At 39.4% G+C, this 25,996-nt stretch overlaps 1 protein-coding gene across 2 annotated transcripts; it reads right to left on the minus strand.

The window, feature by feature from the left end:
• Positions 1-25,772, minus strand: mkln1 (muskelin 1, intracellular mediator containing kelch motifs). 2 transcript variants are annotated; one of them, XM_073480493.1, is made up of 18 exons: positions 25,682-25,772; positions 24,354-24,423; positions 22,080-22,222; positions 18,869-18,957; positions 18,652-18,761; positions 16,962-17,154; positions 16,692-16,808; positions 16,372-16,437; positions 13,425-13,537; positions 12,485-12,697; positions 10,934-11,155; positions 10,659-10,788; positions 5,753-5,900; positions 4,969-5,083; positions 4,079-4,218; positions 3,001-3,103; positions 2,493-2,547; positions 1-1,163 (listed from the first exon to the last, which is right to left on the minus strand). In XM_073480493.1, exons 1-18 carry the CDS (start codon positions 25,759-25,761, stop codon positions 1,042-1,044), a joined length of 2,229 nt encoding a protein of 742 aa, XP_073336594.1. In that variant the 5' UTR covers positions 25,762-25,772; the 3' UTR covers positions 1-1,041. The 2 variants fall into 2 exon arrangements, with proteins under 2 accessions (XP_073336594.1, XP_073336595.1); XM_073480494.1 differs by having other exon boundaries at positions 16,731-16,808; positions 25,682-25,764.
• Between the last annotated feature and the right edge of the window lie 224 nt (positions 25,773-25,996).

Below are 25,996 nucleotides of genomic sequence, written 5' to 3' on the forward strand. Positions count from 1 at the left end.
GCACAGAATCTGTTCAATCAAAAAAGTCCTATATGTATATTTACATATCCTGTACAGCAATGAAGTTAAAGTCCATTATTTGCAGATGAAGTCATCTCTTGTTTCTTCTGTAGTAAATCCAAATGTACTCACCAGTTTTACAGGGATAACAACCAAAACCAAGATAAGTTATATTTAGATATATATTAAACTTCATCTCATAGAATTGTTCCTTATTGTTCATACAACACTATTACATTAGTTTTTTTTTACTCTTTTTGCCTTTGCGTGGGCGTCACAATGATAAATAGGGGCATGTGCTATAGAAAAGCAAGCTAAGCAAATCATCAAAATCAATGTTTTTCAGGATAGATGTTCATATTTTACCAATAGAAAGATACGCTTGTAGCTGTGGAGTGAAGTGGTTTCCTGGATCGTGATCACATCGTCCTGTCGTCAAAAAATTAACAACCATTGAATTTGAACTTCACTTCCACAACAATTGGTCTGAACAGACATATGCTCCTCATCTGTTTTACTCCAAACATGTAGTCGGACATCTGTGGTCGACTGTGGAAGTTTGCGTGGGTACAAAGCAGAAATCCAACACTTAAAAAAGGGAAAATCTATGAAAAAGATTGTAAACAAATGCTTACAAATCCTCTTTTTGGCTTTAACTTTTCGGAGAAATAAAATCAAGTGAAGATGAAAAAACATAAGTGATGTCTGGCAGAGTTCAGAGGGGCTTTGCATGTGCCAAGAAATTTTCATCAGCATGAAAACCAAAGGGATAAGCAAACACACCTCAGGTTTAGGAGTTGCGCCCATATCCAAATACCAGTGTTGTTTAAGTGTGTGTTTATGACCCTCACCATCTGCTAACACAGACTGTTGCAGCAGGAGGCTCCAGATTAAGAATAATCCCACCAGCAGGGTTCAGGAATAGAAAAATAACTGGTCTCTGTCTCCTCTGTCCCATCAGGTGTGTGGATGGGTAGGTGTTCACTCAGTCCAGTGGGTGAGGCGATGGAGGAGGGGTGGGTGTGTCAAGGGTCGGAGAGGCTAGAGCGTGATGAGGTCTACCAGGTTGCCCTTGGGCGGGGTCATGCTGTCAGGGAAGAAGTTGACGAGCGTGTCGAAGAGCTGCGTCCGCTGAGCGTATGTCTGGTCTACGTCTGAGAACCCTAAGAGAGGAGAGGTTGGGGAGAGAAAGAGGTCGAAACAAAAACAGAAACAAACTAATTTCAGAAAGTGCGTTGGACTTTCATCATGTTTATGCTGATTTATTTCAATTCAGTTTTACACTGATAGATGCTGGGACTAATGATTTGTTTTGACCGGTGTAAACGTATCATATATGAACCGCAACAGTCATACGTTACTGCAGAACAAGGAAAGAAGACTAACTTGCCTCCGTGCACAAGTCCATGTCTTAGCAGACTCATATAAGCAGTACTTGTTGGTGAAAGGTATCACTATATTGACATGAGTGATTAGTTAAGGCTGATATTTAAGGCTAATAATATCACAATACTTTTAGGCCATATCGCAATATATATCTTGATATTTTAAAATCTTCTCAAAGGCACTTCATTAATGTTAGCACTTCAAAATATTTTTTACCAAATGGGCTCGACTTCAATATCGATATTGCAACAATATTGTAGGGATGACTATTGGTACTTCCACAATTTATTAACACAATGAGATTTCTGATCAATAATCATCAGTAACGAGGATATAATGAATAAGTGGGTAGAGACAAGTATTAGAACAGTCTGGTAAGTTCAGAAAATGACATCACTTTACTGTAATGCAGCCTTTTTAAATCAGAAAGAGACGACACTTATGCTGTGTCACGATATCCCAAATTTAAGACAACATATATGCCCAGCCCTAATTCCAGTGAATAATTTCCAGTGAGACACATGCTGTCTTGACTTAGAGACTATTTTTAGGACTGAGGGAGATCCTCATCACATGGTACCACAACAATCTCCTGCAGATCAATATCAGTAAAATTACTGGAATTACTTAATTTGAGGGTTAATAAAAGCACAAAAAATAAAAATCACTCCCATCTAGATTTTTACGGTAGGGTTGATCTTCATATATTTATTTAGGAATTTATTACTTTGAGTCTGATGTTCAGTGATTTAAATTTATTGATTTATTTTCTCTGGTATTTTTTACTTTGACGTACATGTTCACTTCAGAAATTATTCAGTTTCTACTAAAGTCAAAAATTTTTAATTTCCATTATTTTTAGCCCATTTATCAGCTAATAGCTTGTCTAACTATGGATATTATTTTGGTGTTGAAAATTTCACTATCAGTCGACCTTTACTCTAAACTGAAGCAGCCTCCATCAGACTTAAAACCAAATCACACTTTCTCAAGTGAAGCAGCTCCTGGTTCATTTATAGGACTCACAATACTGAACTTCATCTAAATCGTGGTCATGTCTGAACATAAATGTGGTGTTTTTGTGTGATCAGAGACCAGGTTCTTACCCAGAGGGATGAAGTCAGAGCTAGACTTAAAGAGAGCCGAGGGCAGGAGCTGGAACTGAAGCACAAAGCAAATGTCTGAGATCCTTTTACATTAAAGAGTATTGAACAAACAGCCGCAGCAGATGAAGCTCATGCTGCAGCAGCTGCTGTAACCCTCAGCATACAAATGAGGGCAGAATACACCTTCTCATTACACATCCAACTGGACAGATGGAGGTTATAAATTACAGCTCCCGTTCTAATGTAAATGGGACATCTGCATAAATCACAAACCAAGAGGTTCAACATTCAAGTCTTTAATCCAAATTTTCTCTTCTTCTAAACTGTAACATTTACATTTCAACCTCCATCTCGTATACACACATTCTTATGCTTTTTCTTTCCTCCACATGTATGGGGTTTCCTCTTTTCATCTCTCTCACATGGTCATTTATTTTAGCTCTTTTCTCTAGCCAAAAATATTTTTATTAAAACTTCCACTGAAAACCAAACTATTAATGTATAATACCTCTTTGGTCTCATCAGGGTCTGTGTGGTCCACCGTCAGTGACAGGTCGTTCTGCAGGTATTTTAGTGCACTCAATGGCTCCGACTGGGCTTTCTCCTCAAACCTGGCCAAACAAAACACACTCAAGGTAAACATGCTGCAGTTACAACAGAAAGACACTAGATGGCAACAGACACAAAGCAGAAATAACCCCACAGCTCAGTAACTCAGGTTTCCTATCATCACCTGGACGGAAGATTCCATTACCTTTCTTTGACTTTCCATTACCTTATCACATTACATTATCAAGTCAAAGGTCTTTTCTTGACATATAAATGAGCCCTGAAATGGTATTTTTCATTTTAAAGAATCAGCTCCTCAACAGTGGCTACTGCTGTGAACAAATGGAACAAAACAAACAAACACCAAATGTCACCAAATGGTAAATAAATGGAATTTGAAAACAACATGAACATCCTCATGACATTAAGTTGCATCATTTTGTCCTACTCATACATGAAATGTCTGGCAATTAACCAAGAACCATTTTTTCATCCATCTAACTTCTCTTAATCTATGTCTTTTCTGATCTTCTATTAGGATCTGTACAGATTTATTTAGGGGAAATAAGTTGAAGGTACAATGGTTTCGACTGGGACGGACCTCATAATGTCCCAAATATTTATCAACACTAGTTTTTTTCCTCGGAACTCGACATCAGAAAGGCTGAGGACACGTTGATTTCACCATTTGTTTTTCTTGTTTTCAGTATCTCGATACTGGCCAATACAAATGACTGATCTGATACCAGAGCTTTCATTTATTTGAATTTTGGACACCTCAGTGCACGACATTGATTGGGATTGTTTTTCTGTGTTAAAAGGTCCAGACCAACGCTGTTTTTAATTATTATACTGTTTGGGTATTGTGACTCATCATTTAAATGTATTTTAGTCAGTCCTTGACAATACCCCATCTGTTTAAGAACATCAGTAGGGATGCTGATAATGAGTATCAGTGTATGATATTGGTGCACTAATTAAAGACAAAGCACATGTTATGATGTGGTGTTAAGGCTGTAATTCAAAAAGCTACACACCTGTATTTCCTGATGAGGTATCTGCAGTGGCGGAGCAGGTACTCCTTGGAGGGCCGACACAGTTTGAGGGACCAGAAGTCATCCAGCCGCATCTTGGGAGAACAAGACTTCCCAGGGTTTCCACCAAACAGGTAATGAACCTGGAAATACACATTGATGAAATATACATACGAACCTATAAACCCCAAATTAAATATATATTAAAAACTTAAGAAAACTAAATCTAAGAAAATGTTTTTGCTAAACTTACAAAACTGTTATCACTGTCTTTAGTTATATTGGATAGTCACATCAAGTATTACATAATGAGTGATCTTTTTCTTTCCTCAGTTAAAAATAAAACTATTTAATGCCCCAGAGTTTTGTTGTGATTAAAGCAGCCAAAAGATTATCAAAAAAAATAAAAAAAATAAAAATTGTGCTGTTGTTTCAAAACTTTTTGTCAAACAACTCTGATTGTTCATACAACACACTTCCAAATAGCATGTTGTCGGGGTTGGGGTTTGTTTAACATGGGCATATCAGATTGGTTCAGAATTGGATTATTTTAAAGGTCAAATATGCAATTACTTTTTTTACTTTTGCATCAAGTCTTCTGATTTGTTCATTTTTGCAAGAAATAGTGACAGGTTAGGAGAAAACAACCTTTAACAGTTATTCATGCATAGTTGAATTTGTGATTTTTCTTCTGATCTTTGAGAGAATTTGAGACAACTGGGGTTATAATCCTCTTTACAATTCTGACTCTTAGCTCTTCACCAGTGTTATTTGCTGTTCATGTAACAGAAGACAGCTGTGATCAAGCAGTGGAGCCAGGAAATGTCTTCACTGGATGCAACATGAATTAAAGTGAAAGTGTATGAAATAAGAGAGTGTGAACTGTGTGTTACCTTGTGCATCTCATCGTAGACCAGCTGGTGTGCAAAGCGTGGACACGGCTCCTCCTCCTGCAGAGCCTTGCTCGGGTTTTCTTTCACTGCCTGATCGTTCTTATACACACATGACCTGCGCAGGAACACACACACATTAAAAAAAGAGTAGGGAGAAAATTTACATTTGTGACGAAAAAAAACTAAAGCCCTCCTAAAGCCCTTAGGAAAAGATGTTCAACAAATTCAGTTTGTTATGCGTGTTCACCGTCCCTTCCTACAGACACACAGACACACACACAGACAGACATGCACCCACACAGACTTAGGAGAGAGGAACGAGCACACGTCAACATAATTCTGCAAGTGTCTCATTGACTTATTTCACTGGACAGCGAGTACAAGAACAGCTACTGAAATCAATGTACTGGAACAGTAAGGGATGCAGCCTGTTCTTTCACAGCCACTGATCCAAAACATGACATGTGCAAATACAGAAAGTGGACGCACACGCACACACATAATCACATAGACACTGGGAACATGCAGTTCCCTCGTGGAGGCCTGAGAGGTCAGGAAATGCTTTGAAATGTAACTCTCTGCAGTGGTGAAATCTGTATAAATACATTGATGAGTGAGCGAGAGTGTGTTGTTTTCATGCATTCTCTCTGTTATCTGTTGTGGTGAACATCTTGGCTACAAAGAGCTGGTGTGTGTGAAAGGATTTCCTGTGTGCGTGTGTGTGTGTGTGTGCTTGCTCCTTGTTGCTGCGGTGGTGGTGTGTGTGTGTTTATCTCTCTCCTACCAGTTGTTGCGTGCAATGTCATAGATCCAGAAGGAGTTGCGGACGTTCTCCTCGCGTTTGTCCTTGTCCTTGCTGAGGCCTGACAAGACGTGGATCTCATTGAGCTCGGGGTCGATGGTGGCTCTCTGGGTAAAGCCTGTCATCGGTACTGTGGAGGCAAAAAATAGCAACGATAAATGGGCAGGGAGGTCGGCTCAGAAATTAAAAAAACATCCACTCCTCCAGCAGATCTGATTTAGCTCAGGTAAGAATATGACAGTGTTTGAATGAAGTTTACAAGTCAGTACATTTTTGTTAGCAAGGAGGAAACACTTATTTCACCCCAAAAGAGAAGAGAGAAGAGTAAATGTAAAATAAAGCAGAGCTAAAGAAAACTACTTGATAACACAGCAATACGCCTCCATGGCAACAAGTCCCGGCAGAGAAGAAGTGAACAGCATGCAAATGAGGATGGGTGTGATGGAGACACGCCGACACACACTGTTGTTCTCCTGTTATTTCAGCAGACCTGCTGTAGGTGCAGCAAGGCAGCAAAAATCACATGACTGAGGGTTAAGTTCCCTGTGTGGGTCAGCAATAAGAGCACTTCCAGCAGTCCCTGAAGTCAAAGCCTTGATCAAATGACCAAATGTAAACAATGTTTGTTAGGGCTGCATGCAGCGCTCATATGGCAGTTAGTTTGTTCAATACTGCATGCTGCAACATGATTTGTGAAGATTTCTACTTAATGTATGTGTAATTGAATCATACATTACTGTGTTTCAATACAATTACATTTTGTTTAATAGAAACTTAATCTAATCTAGTTTAATCTTAATTAATACTGCATCAACAGTTCAGCACAGCACTGACATGTTAAAGACTGATTCCATTTTCTGAAGTCAAACTGAAGAACTTCTGCATTTTTTTCTATGGATTGTGCACAACAGCACAACAAGCATGAAAATCATGATGATCACTCAACTGACAGACTTAGAGCTGAATATCTGCTGAGGTAACTGCCACTGTAAATTCCAGACAAACAGGAATAATTCAACTATGACCGTTTCATGCACAAATTATTAAATCACGAAGGGATCAATTTTTTTAAATGTTTGTTCTTTAACAAGTGAATTTGTTAAAGAGTTATGTAAATGTCTTCTGCAGCGGACACCACACATCAACAGTGTAACAAGTGATTCAGGAATAATACTTTTAAACAGTTTAATAATATTTTCTTGTAGATCTTATTTCTGTGACTGAAAATACATCTGTTTACTCCAGTTAACATTGTGCACTAAAGAGTATATTCTGCCTATTGAAGCTATATTTCAATAAAATCTGAAGACTATTTAATATTTCTGTTTAATAAGTATGCATGTGTAAATTATGTGTTGCTAAACGTGTTGATTTTGAATGATTTTATTATAACTATCAAGCAGCATTTAGATTTTTACTGCAAACAAATTGAGATCATTTGTTAAATTCAATTGTTAATGTTATTTTACTGACACAAATCAACATTTTTTTTTTTTAATCACAATATACAGTAGTTATTCCTGTCATGATGGTATCTCTATCTTCTGAAAAGAAATTCTGAGCAACACATTTTATTGCCACAAAGTAAACAGTTTGCTTCAACACAATCTCACCCATGAAGTCAATTGGAAAACTAAACACTCTGTGCTTGACTACAACACTCTGCAACTGGATATTGGACTTCCTCACAAGCAGACCCCAGAGAGTTCGGATTGGCAGTCACACCTCTTCTACGTTAGTGCTTAACAACGAAGCCCCCCCAGGGCTGTGTGCTCAGCCCCCTCCTGTTCACACTGTACACCCATGACTACACTCTCAGACATCAAGAGAACTCTATTGTGAAGTAGGCGGACAACACCACCATCATCATTGGCCGTATCATAAACAACGATGAGAGATTCATATCGAGAGGAAATCAACAATCTTGCAGAGTGGTGCACAGAGACAATCAACGTCAGCAAAACCAAGGAGTTGATTGTTGATTTTAGAAGGAAGCAGGCAAAGACACACCGCTGTCTACATCAGTGGAGCGGAGGTGCAGCAGGTAAACAGTTATAGGTTACTTGGAATTACCATCACTGAGAACCTTCATCACACATCACCACCCTGGTTTAAAAAGAACAGAAAGGGCTCTACTTCCTATGGGAACTTCAGAAAGCTAAATTCCAGAGCAAGATTCTGGTCAACTGTTACAAAGAAGCAGTAGAACGCATCCTGACTGGAAACATCACAAACTGGCATGGTTTATGCACATCCCAGGACAAGAAGGCTCTACAGCAGGTGATTAAAACTGCCCAGAACATCATTGGTACCATCTACAGAGCACCAATGACATTGGTGAAGTGAGATGTTTGCACAGAGCCCAAAGGATACCAAAATATGACAGCCAACCCAGCCACAGCGTGTTCAACCTGCTGCTATCACGCAAAAGATACAGAAGTCTCCACTGCCAAACCACCAGACTACATTCCCCACGCTGTGAGACTCCTGAACACATCCTCAACAACAACACTCAACACTCCATAAAATAGATGTAGCAGGACTCAAGGACTCTGACATTATTTAATTTTATTTAGCCAGTGTTTAAAAAATGTCAAATAAATTTACCTTGTACCTTGTAAAAGACAACTGAGCAAAGCACTGCAAAGGCAGGCCTTATAGTTTCAAACATCTTTAAAACAACAGAGGGGAAAAACACAACATGATGGTATTTTATCCAGGAAGCTTCATAGAACCAGACAACATACAGCAACTGTGAATCATCAATAGTACTTTCCAATACACAGACACTATTTGTAGCATAGAGGTGACTCTGAGACTCTCCAACTGTGCTACAACTGTGGGACAACACAGACGATATTTAATTTATCACAGTGATATCATCTAAATGAGCTTAATTTGACTAGAACTCCCAGCTGAGCTAAGACAGACAGGCAGACAGACAGCACGCTGTGTAGCAGACGTAAGTTCCCCCGCACAGAGTCGGGGGTTACGGGTCAGCACGTGAAGACCAACAACACGAGATACTGCTGCAGTGCTGAGCCACAGCACACATCAACATGTGACACTGATTATGAGAAAGAGAGAACTGTTTAGGCTTGCTCCTTCCTTCCTGCCAAAAAACATTCTGTTCTTTCTTGCTCTGTTTCACTCACACACCCATTTGAATTTTTCAATTTCTCTCTCCCTTATTATCACTACGTCAAGATTCTCTCTCCCTACTCGGCTCTGACAGAACAGAGGGTGAGACAAGGGTCTATTTATGCTGTGTTTGAGGTGGAGCCGAGAGTGCGGCAGAGAGTTCAGTCAATCTGTCTAACAGGGCAGGAAGTGTGTGACTGCTGTCGGAGCTTTTAAGGCAGGGAATCTGTCACATCTGACAGAGGCAGAGAAGCCCACAAACACACAGAGCCCATTAGACTCTGAATGCAGCAGCAGAGATGATCACAGGTTGTTTACTTTGTGTGACGGAGCCACAGGTTTGTGTTAAACAATACCCCTGAGGCTACAGGGCAGCTACCCAAAAACCCTCAGCCACATGAGTCAGGTGGTGGCTTTGAAAATGACAGCGCAAGGAGTGCCCGATATAACAAGTATTTGGGGAATTTATATTGAAATCACATTTTTTGAGTTCCAGCTCTGTTTCATCCTGCATGTGAACATGCAAGGGAGTCAATATTCAAAGTAACACAACAGTTTTCCAGCTTCAATATGAATCTGTTTTTCTACAAAGACACAACATGGAAGCCAGTGTTGAGATTATATAACAGACACATTCAAATTTAAACCGTTAAACCAAAACATGTTACTATAGCATTCATAAAGCATTCTTCCACTACACTACACTTTTGGAAGATGATTGTTATGCAACGTACTAACTTAGACACTTAGCCTGCTGCTGCCCTGTTAGGTTAACCTAGCTTAGCCTACCCAACCTCATAACCTGTATAATCATTCAATCAAGTTTGACAGTAACATGTAATCCTATAAGGTACATAGCTAGTGTTCAACATAGCGGCTGAGAGAAAACACAGTGCCGTTGTGGCTTTGCACTACCCACGATAGTCTACGGCCGAGACCCCAACAACTGAGAGACAACTGAAAGTCTCAGAGCTCTCTGTCTTTAAGGGGAACTCTGGCATTTTTCAATCTGGTTTTTGTGACTAATGGGGACAACAATTTTTGAAACTGGTCCAGTATTGAGCGCTTCAGTTGCTAGCCATGAAGGGCTGCAATGTGATCTCAGTGGGCAAATTGCACACTGTCAACGTCGTCCACTGAAATTGGTTGTCTTTGCTACTGACAGGCTCAGATTGTTATCGTAAGTGTCTGACAACTTATTGGAAAGAATCTCTACAGAGACACACCTCTTAAAAAATAAGACAAACTTTCTCATATTATAGCTTACTAGATTTACCGCACTGCGGTTGTATGCCTCTGTAATGCACGTTTATTTTGGTCTGAGCAAAGCAGGGAATACAAAGAAGTAATCGTTTCAGTTGCTGATGGTTCAAAGTTACAGTTTAGCCAGCAGTTGTCTTCCTAAAGGCTTGCTGTCATCCAAACTGTAGTTTCCTTGTTATTAAACTGGAGGAAACCAACACAAAGTCATTGATTACTGGGCTAACTGTGTGTTTTTCAGAGTTAAAATTTGACTTGATGCTGAATTCCCTTGCAAGTGACAAAATCTCCGACTGAGAATTCTTTGTAAAAGAACAATATCAGATTATTGACCAACCAGTGCGGCTTTATCAATCAATAACCCCTATCAATTTTGACAAGTTCTAAACTTATACTGTACAGCATTTCAAACTGTGTGATGGCATTGGCCTTGATGATTCCTCTTCCTACACAGAGAAAGAAGTGTACGACGGAAGACAAATCTTACCCATGCCTGAGTCTTTCTTCGTGCCATCAGATATGATCTCAACATGGTCTCCATCCACATCGTAGCTGAAGAAATCATTGAGGTACGTCTTTGACCTCTGACCTCCAAACACGTACAGACAGCGGTTTCTCTATGATTGTAAGGTACAAGAAACAAAAAGGCAGAAATGGAGAAACACAGAGATAATGATTAACATTAAAGCTTAAAGTATCTGATTAAAACAACCAAGCAGAATTATCCTCAGACATGTCTTCAGAAGGGCAGAGTGGACTCACAGTGTGGAAGAGCATGCAGTGTCCAATGCGAGACTGGACATCTTCCGGCCCGGCGTTACACGAGTCTTCCCTCAAGAGGCTCCACGTTCCGGCCTGGCAGTGGTAGGCGTACAAGCCGCTGAACTGAGGCTCTGATGTCCGACTGTCCTCCACGCTGCCGTTACATGTCAGGATGCGCCCACCAAAAGTGTAGATCATGTGCTTCTCCGAGTCCATGCACATCTGCAGGAAGAGGAGAGGTCAAAGAGGACAAGAGATGAGGAAACAGGAAGTGCGGGAGTTCAGAAAGAGGGTTTGCAAAGTACAGCAGGATGAGTTTCTGATTTCCACTATTTGCGTTCAAGAATTAAAGAGAGGACTTAATGAGAGTAGATTCACTGTTATATTACAATTCTTGGTTTCCATATATGAGCTTTTATTGAGTTGATTAATAAATGCTTTAGCACTTTTTGAAAAAACTGGTCCTGCCTCTGAGCATGAAAAACTTCAGAAAAGGCAAATGAAGACACATGTGACCCTAATATTCAATACTATGTTATGTTGTCTGATTCTGTTTCATTCATTTTTCTACTTAAGAACCCAAAGAGATTCAACTGAGATGTGTTTGAGCCAAGGACAGCTTTCTTTGACTAAAAAACATCTTTCTTTAAAGTGACAAAACCTATAGCTATGACCTCAATATTATATGAAATTTCACTTCAAGTATATTTTCTTCTGTTTTACACACTTAGCTACGCAGACTGTGCATTGGGATCTAAAGCTACCAAAACACAGGTGATCTATAGTCAATACTGATGTGAATGCACCCTGTGTAGTCAAGGACAGAGCACTGAAGCTGCTGCTGCTCTGCTAATATGCTGCTCATGCTACACCTCCCCCGCAGACATGGTGTGAGGCGAGAGCTTGAAATTGCTTTTTTGTCCAAACCTGCAGGCTGACAACCAGATATATTCAGCTTACTATCACAGTAGACTGATTAATATTCCCATTTGATAAGCTAGATCAAGAGCACTTATGGGATTTCTGCTTTAAAAATTACCTTACTAATTAATTATTTATTAAAGATGTTGCTAGTTAGACCAATTGTTTCAGCTCTGAAAGGTTTTCTCTGTGTCATGAGGTGTACACATACTTTCTAAACAAGAAATTTATATTGAAAAATTAGCTTGAACATTAGACATTACACAAATTGTCTTAGATCTCAATGTACATACTTACACAATGCCATACACTCAGTTACCAGTTTATAATGTTCACCCACCTTGAAATCAGTTCAGTCTAGGAAATCTTACCTACATGACAGTTATATATTTGAGTGGTGCGAGCTTTGTCATTTTGAAAGCTGCAATATGTGGGATTGTTGCACTAATTTGCTTCATATTGAAAGGTGTTTCCTATTTTTTCTCCACGTTATTTATATCAATGACAGTAGACTAGACAAGCATATTTCACTAGTCAAATACAAGCGTAACCTAGCAAAGTGATCATCAGTACCAAAATGCTCAGCTAGTTTCGGTTTCCCAGCCAGTGTATACATGAAACAAGAGGTACCTGATGGTCAAACACCAACTTTGGCCCCCCATCAGCTGACGTGTCCTCGCTGAGTAGCGTCCAGGTGTTGGCGTCAATGTCGTAGCGGTAGAAGTCGCTCTTCAGAGACTTGCTGTTCCTGACACTGGAGTCTAGGTACCGGCCCAGGGTATAGATCTGACGCCGCTGGGAGTCAATACACATCTTGTGGCACGAGCGAGCACTTGGTCCACTCTGATACGTGCACAGGAGCAGTAGTGGGAGGAGTATAAATATCCTTAAGTTTAGTAAAAGTAGCAATACATCAGTTTAGAAATACTTTAAAATTTTACTTGAGACCACTATTAACTTAAGCACCAAAAGTAAAAGTAGTCATTATGCAGAATAATTAAATTTTTGATATATAATATATATTGTTGGATTAGAGTTATTAATGCATGAATATGCAAGCATCACTTATGTATTGACTAGTAAAGGTGGAGTTAATTTTAATTTCTTCACTGCCATAACCTATAATAATACATTAAATTTGTTAATTGATTGCTGGTATTAGTTAAAAGTTTTATAAATTTGAATTTCTATGGAGTCACCAACTACAGCTGAAAAAAATGTAGTGCAGTAGCAGTATAAAGTAGCATTAAATGAAAATACCCAAGTAAAGACCAAATATGAAGAAAACCTAAACTTTGTCCTGAAGCCCATGAGACTAAAGCTAAAACCCTTTTCTGGTTAACACCTAATGTGCCATCTGGTTTTCTTAACAAGAAATATCCATGAAAATATAAAAACAATTTCATGCTCAAATCACTGGAACATGGTGAAAGTTTGAGGATTTTAAGAAGCAAACACTCCCACAATTTTTCACTCATAAAATGTTTCGAACATATTTTGTACGTTTTGGTGTCTTTTGTCAATATATATATATCTGTGTTTGAACAAAATGTTTTCTGATCTCACGCACCTCTTTCTCAGTGTCTCTGGAGATGCAGGCCCACTGGTTCTCCTGAACGCTGTAAGCCCAGAAGTCAGCCAGGTCCTGTGTGCCGTCCCAGCCCCCGAACAGGTACACGGTCTCTGCAGGGACCAACAACAGAAACTGTCACACACTAAATATTCAGAGTTACTCTGAATAATCCAATTAAAGTTATGCTTTGATAAGGCATTAAATGTTCCCCGAGGTAAGCATGTAGTCAGTTGCAGACAAAGATATCAACATGGAGAAACATCACATGGTTAGATCCAGCCTGCAGTAGTGAACATGAACACATACACAGGCAGAACACACACAGACACACTGCATCACCTTCTTAGTCTTTTAAACACATGAGTGAGTGAATCGGATCAGAGCAGTCATTTTTGGATATTCATTCTGGTTTGGAATGAGATGGTCCAACACATTATCATTTTAAAAATATTCTTAAAACAAATCTGGGAATCACTAACATTTGGGAACTACTCAGTCACAAGGCAAAGGAGACTGTGGCGTTAAAACGACACAACACATGATGTATTGTGATATACTACCTCTTTCCAACTCCAATACTTTCCCAATCTCTGCTATGAAAACATCATTGTTTGGGTCAAACACAGGCCATTGCAGCTCAGGCAGATGGCAGTTGTGGGAAGTTGCGATTGTATCAGAGACTTGTGTAGGAGGAAATAAGTTCAGCCATTACGGCTACAATTCCAAAACTGAGCCTGGGCCAGAAAATGAGTTGTGAAGGCCAATAAGTATGCAATGAGTCACTGGTTATGATCAACAATAGGTTTGTTTTGGGCTGAGGATCAGTACTTTTAAATCAAAATTACATTTTTGTATGGCTGTGAATATGCGCTTTGGTGTTTGAAAATGATCCTGGTTCATGCCTCCTAATGTTAAGGATACTGTGACCACATGTAGCTACCGGGCTTAGGAGGTAAAGGTCAACCTATACACCCTGTATGACCTAACCACTGGATTAACAAGACAAGTATATGGCTGGACCGTGTCTGGTCAAGGTGCAAAAATGTGGCCAATTTGTCACTGGGGTATCAGTGGTTACTATTTTAATTCTTGGATACAAAATGCTCATGTGCAAAAAAAACAGCAGAATATTCCTTTGTCTGCATGTGATAACTTAAGTTACATTCACAGATTTCTTGTGTTACTGATTTTATTCATTATCATGTCAGCTGTAGCCTAAAAAATATATTGCTGAGATCTACTGATTATTTGCCCTTGATGTAAAGGAGAACAAATTGTCATTTAAGCTTAACAATTCCCCATTTTGAGTTTCACACTTAATGTTTCCCTTGTCTTATTCCCATTGCCATTTAGAATTTCACCTTTGCAAGTGCTTTCAGTTTGAGCATTTCCAGTTCAGCTGTTGTGTTTCAAATTTTACTTTTTTAATTTTTTACTCACTTTACCCTTCATTTTAAGTTGTTTTTTTTCTATTTACTTTTTCTTTTTAAGTTTATTTATTAAAAGATTAGTTGTGTAATAAAATAATAATATTTTTTAAATTGGATTTATTTTAGGTTTTAATATTGTATTTGGACTTTGCATTTTAATTATGGCCTATAATATCCTCCATCCAGAGGATGCTGAATGGAGGAACAGTGAATTTCTGAACAACCATTTTTGATTAAATGTATGAATGTACCTGTTTATAGCTAAACAATCAGTGGACTAATTGTTATTTTAATCATTAACTCATGTTTGTATAGTTAATAACCTAACACACTGGAAGTGGATGACGATGAAAGATGAACTCGAGCAAGTTTGTCTTTAGGCTGAAGTGATGTGCCTTCCCTATAGCTTTAAAAAGATTTTTGGTGTTACCGCCCCCACACATACAGAAGACTTGTTGCACCTGTAGCAACGAGCTTTGTCCGCATCTGCAAAATCATTTTTGCAATGCATTAGGTTATTTCTGTCCTGTTCCCAAAAGTGGCATTTTGTTGCAGCACCGCTGTACCAGTCTGTTTGCTTCTGTGTCTACAGTTTCTCTTACATCCCAGCAGCTCTTAGAACACAATGTTTTGACTGATTTAATCATTTACATTAAATATACGAAAGAAGACAACATTTTATTGATGGTTAGCATGTCAAATTTTACAAATACAGTAAACAGTAACCAAAAAAAGGCCACTCCTTTGACTCCTGTGTCCCAAAACGTCCCAAAAGTCCCCAAATTGGGATTGGTTGCTGAAGAATGTTAATAACAGGTTAAAATGGCAGTTATAATTTACTCAATATTTTTAGGACAATGTTTATTCTGTAAAGTTTTCTGACTGTTTTCTTTGTTTAGACATGTCATAGTGTAAGTTGAAGCGTCAGTTTAAACCTCAGGGAAATTAATCATTAGGACATTCCCTGAGTGAGACACACACTGATCCTCTGTATGTTCCAACATAAACACAACAGAAAATAAGAGAGTGAGTGAGAATGATCAGGATCAGGATGAGACAGAACCTTTGAATAAGAAATCATTGGGAATCTCCTGTATAAACTGCTCCTATCATCTACTGCGACCAAAACACAGAGGTCAGTGTGTGCAGCCTGAGACACAGACCAGAGGGATGCAATGCCTTCTCTCAGTCCTCACACACGTTGCAGACACTGCATCACTCTTTCTCACACACACACAATGCAGGCTTTTGTTTTTCAGATGCCCTTCAGTCAAATACGCCACCACCAACAAACAATAGTTGTGTGTCTCTGACAAAACAAAAGTCGTGATTTATCTGCTCCAAGAAGAGAAATGCCCTCTGGATTGTTTTATTTTGGAGAAGGGCTGTAGTTGGAGGGAGGGTTAATTCGATTAAACAGTAATAGAGCTTTGCGTTCTGAGCGTGTGTAGGAGGGCATGAGTCATAGCGTTGATTAAACAGCCAAGTCATAACACTGGCTGCGTGGGTCTTACCAGTCTGGACGTCAATGACCATTTGATGTCCTCCCCTCATCCCCGGCCTGTTGTCGTCGCCATCACCTGCAAGGAGGGGAGGAAGGAGGACACAAGGATGGTACATGAGCGTGGGAGATGGAAGATGACGAAGAGGAAAGTGAGAGAGAGGATGATGTGATGGGTGGAATAATGGGAGGAGCAGAGGGCGGAAGGGAGACAACAAACAAAAAGAGGGAGGGTGGCATCGCTTTAGCTACAAGGCCACAGAGCTTTCACAGTGTGCTGATATGTTTGATTGACGGATCGGGAACATTTCCCGCTTGAATAGAGGGTCTCACTGTTCATGTCGTCTCGGTTGATTTCTTGGGCGCTTGTACCTTTGTTGCATTTCGGGATGATCTGACTCCACCTGGGCTTGTACTCCTGCTGGCTGATATACTGGTTAAACAAACCGTCTAGCAAGGAGAGAAGAGGATCAATTATGGCAAAATCACCATTAACACAAACAAAAACCAAACATAAAGGCCTTGACTGAGTAGAGTCAGAATTTAAAAAAAACATTGAGGTAACTCAGCAGTAACCTGTGATGCTTTGCTCTGGTACGATACCTCTCACAGCTTTGTCTATGAGCTCCTCACAGGCATCAAAGTCTCCTTGCAGCACCAGCCTGTCATGCAGGTGGGTGAGCATTGGGTGCTCCAGTGCTATCCGAGTCTTCTTTTGCAGTGACTCGAAGGCCTCTGTGTAGTTATGCTGTCGGAAATGCTTGAGGCAAAGGCGGATGGCTTCCTGTTCTCTGTACTGCAAGAGCATAATGGAGAGGAAACCGATCTAGGCTCAGTCCACAACCACAACCCATAACTCTTATTGGAGCAGTTGACAAAGGGGACATCAGAATTTGAGTGACCCTAAATATCTGGGTATTAAACCTTAACTCTTTCTAGTACCAACCACGAGATGTTGGCACCAAATGCTTGGTCTTTTTAGATGTGTTTACTTACCCTTTATCAAGTGTATCATTATTTTAAATCATAATGTTGTCAGTTATTAACTTAAGTTAGGTTAAGTTCTTGTAGTCATTTTACTGTAGTTTGCGAGGCACCTGGATTTGTTAGACCACTTGATCATGTGAACTCACACGGTGTAAGGACGACCAAAAACACAAGGGAGTTTAATGTCATGTGTCGCTTATACACAGTTTGGCCTTGTGTGCACCAGTTAAAAGAATGTATTTCATCTGTTCAACTGGGCCACCTGCTTGTAGGTGTGTCTTAAAACAATGACGTGCTTGTCCTGATCCCCGCAGTACTATCGAAGAATCACAGCTAACAAAGTGGCTCCACTAATTCATTTACAAACATGTTTAATTTCCTCTAACTTCTTCACAATAAAAGCCCCCCATTATTTAGTCATTAAAAAGCTTTTATTATGAAGCAGCACTACAGGAAACGTTGCATTTTTTAACCGCAGTAACTACACATGACACTGAAAGCGAACACGACAAACACTAACCCTAACCCAAACTCAGCAGATGTTTGAAAGTACAAACAGGACGAGAGAAACTGAAGAGATTCAGTTAGAAGCTACAAAAGTACTGAGAGATGAACACACAGACTTATAAAAACGTCTTTCTCTCAGGTTTCCAGCACAGACGTGACTTGAGTATTGATTTGAGGGGGAGACAGGTGCTTGTTACAGGTTGGCTGCAGTCTCGAGACTTCACCGCGGCCTGCTTTGAGGCGCGGCTCAACTCGCCGCAGTAAAACTGGTAATGGAAAAGCAAATCAGCGCGGGTCAGTTTGACTTGGAGTGGCCAAAAGTGCTAGTGAAAAAACTGCATAATAGCTGCTCTGCAGATGCCAAAAATGGTATTTTACTCCCTCAGAAGCATTTATATTGAAATTTTAGGACAAACAGATATACTATGATAAAAATACCGTCCGTGCTTCAAATTATACCACGATATAAACTTCACGTCATAGTGCCCTGCGCTGATGAGAAATTAATGAAACTCTTTCTGATTAATGCTCTACTGCTAAAATACCAGTTTACAAAAATGTAGCCAATTCACTGTTTTCACACTGGTCTGATCAAAGAAAGACTGAAGGAGTGCTTTTATACACAGGTGCCTTGCTAAAGAATGTTTGTTTTGTTAAAGGAGGCCTTTGTTGCAGAAGTTAAGTTCTCCTGCTGTCTGATTAATCCATCTAATTACAGTCTCAGGCCTGCTGAATCTGTAATCTACTCTTTCAGTCCGAGCCTTTGTCGGTAACCCACAGTCTACCATTGACTGCTTACCTTGCTGTACCAGTTAAGGCAGGGCTGCACCACGTCAGGATCTTCGATACCATGCAGCTCAATATACCAGATGCTGAAATTAAAACTAGGACCCCAAGACATCAGAGGCACTGAAACACAGCACACATGGAGAAGGGGAATCAGTGTAAAAGACAGAAATATTCACCGTGTATCTTATCAACAGAGACAACAATTGATAAACCACATCAGCTCTCACCTATTTTGACAAATCTGCAGGGAAACATCTGCTCGTCAATCTTGTGCTTTAAGGTGAATGTTTCCTTGTTGTAGTCATTCTTAAGGCCACTGGAAGACAAGGAAAAATGTTTCATACATTTTTATCACTGAGTTAAGTTGCCAACTGCATCCATGTGCTATGAAATGTTGGACAGTCATTCAAATCTGGCAGTTAACCAAACTCCATTTGTCGGTTTGGCATCTGGCAGCTATGATGTGTCCTCTTCTTTAACAAACAGGCAGTCTGGTAATATAGTGAAGCTGGAGGATTAACTGGATGGTGTAATCCACCAATTACTCAGAGAATGTTCCTGCACTGATTGCAAGTTTTTTCAGTTTTCACATACAGTATTAATGAGAAATTAAACTACTGGTGTACATGTATGAGCAAACCATATTCTATAAATGATCATGTATCACCAGAGCTGGCACACAGTGGGGTCGAAAAAGTCCAAAAGACCACACTGAAAATCTCTAATGTGCCCCTTTCACCCTGGACAAAAAAACACACCAACAACAGCCAACAACTGGCTTCTGTCTTCAATATGAATGTGTAGAATCCTGGTCAAATTACTCTGCAGTAGTCTTGGGTATTTATCAGCTCCAGCTTCGATCTGCTGTAATGAAAACATCACCGCCTGGGTGAACACGCAAATTTTTGCCCCTTTTCAGGCACGATGCTATAACTTGTGTTGGACACTGGCTTGTTTATACTTTTAAATCCTTCTCGGTTCAAGCAGGGCTTGAACACCGTTTAGTCAACACTGAGTTTGAAAGAGACTGAAGTAAAAAATGGATTTAGAAATGCTCGTCATAGAAGCTTTGGACAAAACTATGTGCCTTATTCGGAATGTTATTGTTTAAGACTAGGTAAAAACAAGTTTTAACGTCTTCTGGATGTAGTCTGTGAGCGTGAATGGCTGTTTGTCCCTATATGTCAGCCCTGTGATGAACTGCCAACTTGTCCAGGGTGTGTCCCGTCGCTCGCCCAATGTTGGCTGGGATCGGCTTGAGCCCCGCCGTGACCCTGCCAATAATAAGCGGACATCATTTTGCTCATCACTGTCATCAAATAAATCAATTCAAAGCTAAGGATGCAACAATCTAAACTTTTCCTCCGGATGCTTACTAAGGGTATCCCGACATAGATTATATTCTGATACATGGCATTTAGTTATAATAGAAGTCAACATAATGCACTCGGGGGTGCTGTGTCAAAGAACAGCAAAATTAATTAGCACAAAACATTAGCGCAATAGCAATATGATTAAGTAAAGACCGAACCGAAGTGAAAGTGAAACCCCTAACCCTAAGCCTAACCTCTGCAGTATTTATCCATGCTAATTAACATGCCCTCCTGATTGCCAGCTTATGCGACTGGCCACTGCAATGTGACGCTCGGCTGCGTTTACCCGTTTACTTTTTGTCCCCACCCAAACGTAATATATATTGTGTAATTAGGATTACACAGTACCAGTTTAGACTGGGCTATTTTTTGTTGGGGAATAATTCCCTGCAGTGCATACTTTGTCATATTTGTTTGTTGATGATTGAAGATGATTGAATAAAATATTGAAATATATATGACAAGTTTTAAAATGTTAATTTCGGTAAATTTGTTGTTATATTAATCGAGGAATAAAAAATAATATTTAGATTAATAGATTTTTTTTTTAAATAATCATTAGGTGCAGCCCTAAATAATAGTATTTTTCAGTGTGATTCCCACTAATCATGATTCATACTGAAATCACTGTATCTGCCAAAACAATCAAAGTATGATTTTTTTTCACCATATTGTGCAGCCTTACTGTGTCAGTAAAAGTTAAGTCCCTGGCGCTCCGTGACTGAATGATTGTAAGTAATAGTGAAAACCTTGAATTTCATGAGTGTACTGAAAAATAAACTGTATTTAATGTGGATAAATAGCATCTAATCAGTAGTCCGTCCACTTCATATAGCCCAGGCCCAACAACCTGAAAGTCAATGTGTATTTTTTTAACAAACTCTGCCTCCGTTTGCACTGTTCTCTGCCCAATTTGGGTTCCTTGATGATGAAGAGTTTGAAGTGATGAGCTATTGAAATATCGATAAATATCAATACCGAATATCTGAAACTGTTTCAATACCGATAACAGCTGTGCTTTCTCGCTCTCCCTTCTCTCCGGCACCAAGTAGAGACACACACCGCTGCAGTGCCCACATATTCTCACCTGCTCCCACTCTTTGGGCTGTGGTCAGAAGTAAATTCAAATGCTGTTGTTCTTAACACACAGTACACAAGCCTTGTTATAATTGTCTTATAATTAAAAAAAAATTTGTATGCCCTGAATATTGTGTCAATTATCCCTGTGGTATTGAACATGTTATCGAATATCGACATTTTTTAATGGTACTGTATTGAAGTTAGAAATTCCAGTATTATGACACTAACAACACAGTGGGCAGTGCAACCAAATGCTATATGTCTATACATAACTCTTGAAGAAAAGAAAGAAAGGTAAAATGATTTCACCACATCCTGCAGTCTGTTCCCCACCAATTTGTTCTCTTTGCTTCATTCCGTTAACCTCCTATTACAGGTGGGGCTCCTCCATTAATTTACTTATACTGAGCTTTAATAGTCATTATATACAAACGTTAAGGGAAATATTAACAGCCACACTTTTTCCCCATTGTTGTCTGTCCTGCAACTGAACTCCAATCACCTACTAAACAGCACATTAAAATGATGTTTTTTCCCAGTGCCACCTTTTCAGTTATATCCAAAATGTCTCAGTTTGTAAAACACAGTGGAAACACAAAGCGGAACCTAGGGCAAACTCCTCAATGGGTCGTTAAGTTCCTGTAGTGAAAAAATGCCTTTAAGGTCAGTATTGGCGCCAATTACAAGCTCCTGGATACAGAACCTCTGCTAGAAGACCGGATCAAACAAAATCAATCCCAGACATCAATAATGCAACTGCCTTGCAGATAATTTATTGCCTTTGGGACATTATTTCCCCTTAAGTTACCTTCTGAGGCAGACCTTTCTCCAAGAATGTGCATCGCCCCCAACAAGCTATAAACATTCCCCATTTCTTTTACAAGAAAACAAAAAATGCTGCTAATGGAATTGCAAGTTCACATTAAAGCTGCTGAAAATGAACAAAAAATAAGCAGTTGGACTGACACAAGCAGTGATGTCTCACCTGGACAAAAGCTCTGTCATGTTCTCTTCACTCATCCCACCAAACACTTTAAACTTCTTCAGGTTGCAGACGTGAGTCTTCTCATACTTCCCAAAGGTGATGCTCTGAACAATTGCCGGCCTTTCCAATTTCAAGATTAAAAACTGGAAATAAATAGAGAGAAAAGGTGAGAGGAGACATGAAGCAGACTGAAGGCAAAGAGCAGAGTTGTGGTGCCATTAGTGTGTGTGGAAGAGTGCAGGATATTGCCTGTGCTTATGGCAGGGCAACCACTGTGAAAAGATTCGCTCATTAGCTAAATGACTAGAGCAGGGTCAATCTACTGCGTCAGGTAAGTGGCATTACACACAATCTATGAGCAGCATCCACACGTCACTGGTGCTCTAACAAGCCAGCACATCTAATGACAAATCACCAGTGGCCAGTGGGCCAGAACGAGTGGAGACCACAGGCCAGAACATTGATTAAATGTGCTACTGGAAAACAGGCATTTAACGAACCCCAGGGACCAATGTTTTCACATCCACTCATAAAAGACAGATAGTCTACCAATCCACGTCCTGAGCCATAATCATTATTCATCTAGGGTGAAACTTTTATAAACACTGATGTCATTCTCAGTCCTTCCACATGAATTTCAATCTTCATCATCAATAAAAAATAAAAGCAGTTCTACTGACTTTTGACTCTGCTGCCAGGCATTGCTCTTGTTCTTTGCCTCAATTTGTCATTAGTCAACAGTCTGATTCTACCATCAAGGTCATGACTTTTAGATTCTTGTCTGTGATGTGGCCCATACATTGCTTTAATTTTGCTGTCTGTTTGAAATGTCTACATATCGAACATGTTAATGACTCAAGATTGATACCATTAGGACTCCAAATCTCATTCATTCATTCACATTTTTAATATCTTAATTTTGTATTTATTATTATAAGTTTGATTATTGATCTATTATTTGTTCTATGAAATGTAAAAAAAAAACTGTGAAAAATGTACATGGAAATTTTCGTATCCCCAATGCAATTTCTTCAAACTGCTTATTTTGGCAAAGCAACAGTCCAAATACCAAACGGTCAACTTGCTAATCACAGGAGAAAAGTTTGCAGACAATTCTTACAATTTAGAAGCTGGAGCTAGGGAATGTGTGTTGTTGTGGAATGTGGCATTTATGCTTGAACATTGACTCAAATGAGTCATTTTCTGCAGATCAACTTAATCACTTAATGAACTAATCACTTAAGCTCTCATACAAACATTGTTTTTTAAAAACTGATACTGACAAATTAATACCAACAGACAGGCACAAATAATAATACTGAAATTAATTGGCTGAATAGTGGAAATGTGACTGAACTTATAATAAAATACATTATACTAAAAATGCTGCCTAAACAATCACACTTATTTGCTTCTTGCTTATTTTGATAGCTTTCAGCCATACTTTACCACCCAGCTGCTTTACTAGACAGAAACATGTTGAGACTGGCGCGTTCAAGCAGACAGCTGAGTGGTTAACCATTGTTTTGAAATGCTTCATTTCCTCTCACCATACAACACAAACTTTCAGATTTAACCTCAAACTCTGCCTGGCACAGCGTAGCTGTACTCGGTCAATGGGTTCAAGAGACACAATGGGAAACGGCTTCTTCATTGTATTAAGACTGCAGACACTTCAGGCCTGCATACTGCTGGGTGAGCACTTGAAGCACAGAGCAGAGAAGCCTCACTACCACTTAGGGAATATCATAATCAGTCCTACGCCCTTGCTACTTCTCAGCAGCATACTGTGTGCCTATATACACCTTAACAGATGTTTTTTCTCACGGCACAGATAGCCAGTATCCATTGATGGCAAGTGACTTATGTAACTTCAAACACATCCATAACATAACATCTGTACAGGGTTACTAGTATACAGGTGGAATTGGATTGGGACTGGCTATCGGCTGTGCGCAAAGTTTAGTTATCTGGAAAAAAAAAATGTACCAGCACATCTCTAATCTGCAGCATGGGCTCTGATCCTGATTGCTTTACACTGGTGGTGACTTTGTTTCTGTTGATCAAATGCAAGAAGGTCAGTGATCTTATCGGCCACAGCCAGATGAAGCTTGTAAAGATACCAGGAAGATCTGGGGAAACCTGTTCCCACATCTTCCTGTGAGAAGATGTGATTATAATTATGATAGTATATTGTACACTGTTTTTTTAAACAAATGAACCACCACAGGCCTCCCTGAACCTCACAGTTTGTGTTTACAGCAGCAAACCTACCTGTGGAGGGTAGTTGCTCTCAGAAGACCACCTGGAAGACTGATCATTAGGTTTGTCCACCAAGATGTTCCTGAAAAACAAACAGAGAGAAAAGTAGTTTATTTGTACCTGTGGGACATCACAGCAGGAGTAAACAGCAGACAATATTACATCAATGTTGTGACACAGGAGTCACAATTCACTACAGGCCAGAATAAATATGGGTGTGTATGTCTGTGTCTGAAAAATTAGATGGAAAGGTAAGGGAATTATAATAATAATTAATAATTATTATTATTAATAATTATTAATTAATTATTATTATTAATAATTATTATAATTAATTATAATTATTATTATTATTATTATTATAATGATAATAATAACAATAATAAACTAGTGCCTATTAAGTCCAGTTAGACTATGTCAGAAGGTGCTATGAGTCCATTTATGTATAACTAACATTAATATAAGCTAGCATACTGTTGTTGTATGCAGGCTAATATTAAGCAGCTACAGCTAAACTGCACCTTTAGTGCTGAACCAGCAACAGGCGAATGCTCAAAAACTATGAGTGACTTCACACATAAATTATAACATTTAGGTGGGTCTGTTTGTTTATATCAACCATAAAGTGTGACAAGTCGTTTCATAACACCAGTTTCCAGTAGCTGGTAAACAAGCCGATTAGCTGTGGTTGCTAAAGCAAAGCTATTTGGTTAGATAACAGCAGCTAACGCTAGTCTCCTACTTTAGCCCTAGAGTGCCAGTTAGCTAATGGGGACGTTCGTTTTTCACGTACAAGGGTACCGGGCTTCACGCTGCTGAATCAACTTCTTAAATTAATCACTGTTTTGACGACATATAAGTCTAAAGTTGCAACCAATTTGCTGAACTATTGTCAGAAACTAAATATCGAGGGCTGCTGAATCAAAACAATCTCATCTGAAGAGAATAAAATATAAGTTGACGTACACAAGGCACCTACAACGGATGATCCGTGCATAACGGACAAACAACTATCGCTTTAATGATGTCAATGACACTGGCGAATAACTACAACATTCAAAGTAATGTCTAAATGCTGTCCTATTAAACATGCAATCCGTCACATACTAATGTTAGCCACAAATGCTTCAATGGATCGCCAGCAACATCACTGTCGGCACTTGGGTAAGCAAACCAAACGCCCCCTTCGCCCCTGACAAAGCTAACTGGTTCGGATCGCAAACGAGCTAGGCCAGCCGGGCCGGCTGGAAGAAACAGTGGTGCACTGAGGCGACGGAAGACCACATGTGGACACAAAACCTAGTGCATATGCCGGGCCAACTAACGTGTGTATTACTTACTCAGGTAAATATGTAGAGGAGTAAGAGCTCCATTTAAAAACGCTGAAAGTGAGGACTCTGCTCTCAGGAACGACAGCCATCTTGTTGCAGAAAATAACAAGCAGCGGGAGGCCAGCACGGAGCGAGCAGTGACAGCCCTTAAAGAGACAGTACACCCTGTTTTGGTTTGTTTGTATAAATTTAAACATGAAGTCATATATAATAAATACATAATACATAATAATGCTATGTTACTTACCCAAATATACTCGAATAGAATTTCGTGGCACTTACAGCTTTTTAAAAATTACATTGGAACAACTAAATAGTAATATC

Source organism: Pagrus major, chromosome 14 (assembly GCF_040436345.1).
Source record: "Pagrus major chromosome 14, Pma_NU_1.0".
NCBI lineage: Eukaryota > Metazoa > Chordata > Actinopteri > Spariformes > Sparidae > Pagrus > Pagrus major.